Source organism: Carya illinoinensis, chromosome 12 (assembly GCF_018687715.1).
Source record: "Carya illinoinensis cultivar Pawnee chromosome 12, C.illinoinensisPawnee_v1, whole genome shotgun sequence".
In the NCBI taxonomy this organism is placed as follows: domain Eukaryota; kingdom Viridiplantae; phylum Streptophyta; class Magnoliopsida; order Fagales; family Juglandaceae; genus Carya; species Carya illinoinensis.
In genome coordinates, this window is record NC_056763.1 from 24,780,078 (window position 1) to 24,785,685 (window position 5,608).

The following is a 5,608-nucleotide window of genomic DNA, read 5'->3' on the forward strand; positions in this document are numbered from 1 at the left end:
GAATAAATATAAAATTTAAATAAAAAAAATTTATTTTTTAATAATAAATCTTACTTTTTTTTAAAAAGAATACGCGATATTTACCTACTCTATAGCTATATTTAACATTATTTATATTTTTTTATAATATTTTATACAATTATTTTTTAAATGAGAGATATTTTTATAAATTAACTTATAAAAATAATATCATTTTATATAAATATCCTCATTTTAAGATATAGTTAAAAAAAATTATAAAAAGAATTGTGACTACTCTTATTTGAGAGTTTCTCTGAGAATTATTTATTACCCTGGGCTAGTTGTACCCAAAAATTATCTACGTCCCCGAAATGATGATGTTCTGTTCAATTCACTGGCAAAATAGAGTATTGTTAAGTGTTAGTGAAATATACTATAATATAATAAAAATTATAATAAAATTAATATTTAAATAAAATCAATTTAGACTTAAGCATGTAAATTTCTTTCTCTTTAAAGAGATTCATGTCCTCATTATTATGTAAAATTTCAATTAAACCAGTGTGACATATCTCCTCTTAATATGTCTCCTCTAAAGTACAACAAAGTTCTACTAAAAGAATATATCTCTTTTATCTGAAAAGATTATTCTCAAGATTATCCCGTTCACACTTTTACTTTCTACTTATTTTTCTCTATTTCAAAGAAAAAAACACCACAATGGAATAGAGACATCTTACGGCAATAGGGAATTAATACGAATAAAGGCAGCCAACTTTATTTTTAAAAAACAAAAATAATATACTATATGTACAATTATGAAAAAATGGTTTCAACTTTTTTTCTATTAGTTATGCTAGGTACAAGCAATCTGGTGTACCGATTGTATATCTATTACTGACGTGGTTTTCATATTTTTTTATTAAGCAACAAGAAAGGAAAGAGTAGAAAAATATGAATTCGTGGGGAGAAAGCCCCAACCTTTTCCAAAAGCAGTATATTAGAGCAGCGACACTAAGGAGATGAAGAAGCACGTTACAAGAATGGGATTGGGTGGTGTGGCGGCAGCCTCCTTGTGTGGTGGTGATGCTGAGAGATAGAGAGATGAAGGAGTAGACTGAGAGATCGAAGAGAGCGAGAAGAAAACAAAAGGGTGGTGTGAGGAGGAGGAAATCACCGTACAATGGGACGAGGTGAAGACCTGGTGGCCATGTCTTGCAGTTGGCGACATTTTCTTGTTTTGTTGTGCTCAACATGGGAAGCTGCAGGAGAAAAATAGATGTGTTGCTTTGTTTCGATGAGCAAAAACATAGAAAACCCGCTATTTACTTGTCCGTGGAGGAGGTATGGGATTGAGCACGGCGGTGTTGGGTGGCTTTACCGTGGGCTGGGGTCTTGCTTCCCTTTGGCCATGCTTGATGTAGCCACTGATGCTGCGTGGGTTGCGGACGCTGTTGGTTACGGAGGTTGTTCATAGTGATCTCGTGGCTCACTGTAAGGGAGTGGAGATTTTGATGGGAGAGGAGAGATGTCGATGGCAATGGTTTCAGCCACGAGAGGAGATTTCGATGGAAAGAAGAGATTTCAAGTTTCGGTCTTCCCGCTCTAGATGCACCCTTTGATGAAGAGGAAATCAACTTGCCACTCCAGACGCACTGCAAATCTCTCTTTCAATGAAACACGCCATTTCATTTGACATGGCAGTATTGGTGTGCAATTTGGTATCTGAGTTACCTGTAAGAAGAGTTTTCCTTTTTCTGTTTAGAGTTGATTTAGTTAGACAAAATTAAATTTTTTCATCTCATCTCATATAATTATTGTATAATTTTTAAACTCTCACATAAAATATAATAAATAATTCATTTTTTTAAATTTTAAAATAAAAATAATATTATATTTAACTTTTAACAAAATATCTAATCTCTTTTTCGTTCATCTAAACTATGCTAAAACCAACGAAATAACCTAACGTATACTCTAGTACTACTTGTTAAAGCCCCTTTTCATTCAAAAACAATAGGTTGGTTTTTACAGATCCTATCATCAGATCATGTGCCGTTAAAGCATGCCATATCTTGCTCTAGATTCTAGAAAAAGATACAAACGGCTACCCTTGATTTTTTTTTCTCCCCAACCGTTAAACCAACTTTGAATATTTTTTTTTCTCCTCAACCGTTAAAACCACTTTGAAAGATTTGGTTTAACTTCCTCAACAAAAAATTCTAAGGAATTCAACGGCTATAAAAAATAAAATAAAAAAATCTTAAATAAAAATATCAACATGAAACATTAAGTATAGAAATATTTTAAGATAAGATGAGATAAAATTCTCTATCTTAAATAATTTGAAATTTTGTTAAGCACAAACGAATTCCGTCAACTCCGAAACATGCATCGGCCATATGATTGCTGGCTATAAAGGAGAAAGGTAACAACATAACAGTGCTAGAGAAATCGATTTCAACGTGAAATTATAATTGCTTGAAAAGAAAGAAACAAAAGATGTCGTTGATTGCCCCTTTATTTTCAAAAAGAAAAAGATGAATTGGACTTCTGAATTGTTCTTCAGATCTTGCCTCCCACAAATCAAAATTCCAAGTTCATAGAACGAAATCACAAACACAATTTGCTTCCTCCCTCACAGAAACGACAATGCTTGTAGTCTCGCAGAGCGGTAGAAATGATTGATATTATTTTTTACAGATGCCATTAAAGCCGCACTTTGGTAAATCCTCCGAAAAATGTTCCCATGCTTCCTGATTCTGCATTAGCAAGCTTGATCTGCATCACCTAGAATGATAAAGATTTGAGAGAAATTAAGGGGTTTAAAGGCAAAAATACTGCTGCCCAGAAACAGGTGTCCACAGGGTTGCTGCAAAGATGGCAGGGCCAAGCTCTGCCAGTTGACAATTGCAGAAAAAAGCTGCGGGATTTTGATATGCGCAACCTCGCAGCGGAGCCGAATGCGTACATGGAATGGGAGGAAGAGAAATGCGGGAAGACAAGAAACGTTGCGTTTGGTTGAAAGAAGAGAGGAAGACAGCACGGGGACGCAATGGTTCAAGTTCAAAAATTCGACCTCAAATGCATGCCAGCAGTGCAGTAGCGGATGCTCTCTTTAAATTTCGAGAAAAAGAGAAAACAGGACTCACACAATCCAAGAGAAACTCCACAGACAGAAAGAGAGACAGAGACCGGAAACGAAACGAAATCCCCTTTCCGGAGGCGATTTCCTTCGCCCTGAACGTGATAATCGTGGATGGCGAACGGTGGAAATGAACGTTGGGGGACTATGACGGTGTTGAAGATGAACCTGAATCGCACCGCGACGACGCCCTACCATAATAATCGCCGAAGCCGTCCGTGGAGTCATAGCCGCACGCGCACTGCCCTCGTGGCCGTCATGGTGCTCCTCCTTTCCACCGCCGCCTGGCTCTCTCTAGTCTTCTCCGGTACCACCACCCACTGCTGGCACCGGTTTAAGGATTGGGAAGGCAGCCCCCATTCTCTCCATTGGGCCTGGAGAAACCGTCGTCGTTCCCATCTTCCTTCTTCTTCAGGCTTCTCCTCGCCCTCGTTGCCGCATCGGTTTTCCCCTCACAATCGCACCCGGGGGGGTGATTTGTCCCTACGACACGTCGTGTTTGGCATAGCCGGTTCCTCGCGGCTCTGGAAACGGCGCAAGGAATTCGTGAGGCTCTGGTGGCGTCCCCACGACATGCGTGGCCACGTCTGGCTGGAAGAGGCGGTGCCTCGCGAGGAGGGGGATGATTCCTTGCCTCCCGTCATGGTTTCAGAGGATATATCTCGCTTCCGCTACACCAATCCCACCGGCCACCCTTCTGGACTCCGCATTTCCCGCATAGTCACCGAGTGCTTCCGCCTGGGCTTACAGGATGTACGCTGGTTCGTTCTGGGAGACGATGACACGGTTTTCAATGCTGATAATCTCGTCGCTGTTCTCCGCAAGTACGATCCATCCGAGATGGTTTACATCGGGAGCCCATCAGAGAGCCATTCTGCCAATACCTATTTCAGCCACTCCATGGCTTTTGGTGGTGGTGGGATCGCTATCAGCCGTCCGCTGGCCGAGGCACTCTCCAACATTCAGGATGACTGCCTCGACAGGTATCCAAAGCTCTACGGAAGTGATGATCGACTCTATGCCTGCATTTCTGAACTCGGCGTTCCCCTAACAAGGGAACTTGGCTTTCACCAGGTTTGATTCTTCTTCCATTTTTAAACAATCCCTACACTTTTCATTTTGATACACGGATTTAAGATGTTTTGGGGAAATAGCAAATGATGTTATCTGCTGCAGTGGGATATTCGGGGTGATGCACACGGTCTTCTATCCTCTCACCCCATTGCCCCTTTTGTCTCAATTCACCATGTCGATGCTGTTGATCCTTTTTATCCGGGCTTGAGCTTGCTGGAGAGCTTGAAACTCTTTGCAAAGGCCATGAGGCTCGAACCCAGAAGTTTCTTGCAGCGATCAATCTGCTATGACCGAGCACGTAGCCTCACTTTTTCAGTCTCACTTGGTTACGTGGTTCAAGTTTTCCCAAACATCGTTCTCGCCCGTGAACTGGAACGTTCAGAGCTGACCTACTCTGCATGGAACAAAATACGTGAGAGGAACGAATTCGACTTCGACACTAGGGATCCTTACTCATCTGTGTGTAAGAAACCTATCCTTTTTTTCTTGAAAGATGTAACAAGACAAGGTAATGCTACATTGGGTTCATATGCGCGGGCCAGAGGAAGAGAAGATTTGAAGAGGAAAGTTATCTGCTTTCCACGTTCGGTTCCTCTCCGCTACGTGAGCAATATTCAGGTCGTTGGGTATCCATTGAGCAAGAATTGGCATTTGGTGTGTGTTTCTTTCTCATAGCTTTTTTCTATCGTTGTGTAATGTTAACATCGGTTTTTCCATTTTTACTCTACATTCTTGACTTGGACTTCAGTTCTATTGATCTTTCGACTGTGGTTGGTCAGGTACCTCGTCGGTTATGTTGCAAATTGAATCAAACCTCCGAAGAAGGTCTTAGATTAACAGTTGGACAGTGTGGGAAGGCAGTTTTTAGTTCTGTCACCGATTTTGCTTGACTATCGGCTAGGATAGAGGCGCTTCTGTCTACTCTTCTGCTGATTTGGATATATGAGAACTACCTGAGGGGGGGTGTCTTCATTGTCGTTTGTTTTGTAATGCTCGAACCCATTGACTACTGCCTTCCAGCGGTCATGTATCATCTGAGATCCGACATTTGACAATACATTCATTCTCATAGAATGCAGATATGAGGGTACTATGTTCACAAAGTTCAGTTGAAGACAAGTATGCAACCCTTCATCTCGGGAACTAGCATTGTTTACCATCATTTTTGTCTAGAAGGTATTTAATAACGAGATAGGATCTAACACATGGGAATTGAAAATGATGTGAGAAAAAATCGTATAGTTTTACAGCGTAAAATGCTTTAGTTTGCTATGAATTTCTTATGCTGTGGGATTTTTTTCCTTGAGTTTTGCCAAGTGGTGGAATTACATTCACTCAACTGCTTGTAAGAGGAAATGATTTTTTTTGGGCTTTCTAATTAAATTAAGAGAATTAGATTATTGAACGGCTTCCTTTGAAGAATAGGAG

General features: G+C 40.3%; 1 protein-coding gene across 1 annotated transcript; it reads left to right on the plus strand.

Annotated features, from left to right (window-relative positions):
• Positions 1-905: 905 nt before the first annotated feature.
• Positions 906-5,294, plus strand: LOC122290099. Its single transcript, XM_043097635.1, has 4 exons — positions 906-1,697; positions 2,665-4,180; positions 4,283-4,834; positions 4,960-5,294. Exons 2-4 carry the CDS (start codon positions 3,221-3,223, stop codon positions 5,068-5,070), a joined length of 1,623 nt encoding a protein of 540 aa, XP_042953569.1. The 5' UTR covers positions 906-1,697; positions 2,665-3,220; the 3' UTR covers positions 5,071-5,294.
• The last annotated feature ends 314 nt before the right edge of the window (positions 5,295-5,608 follow it).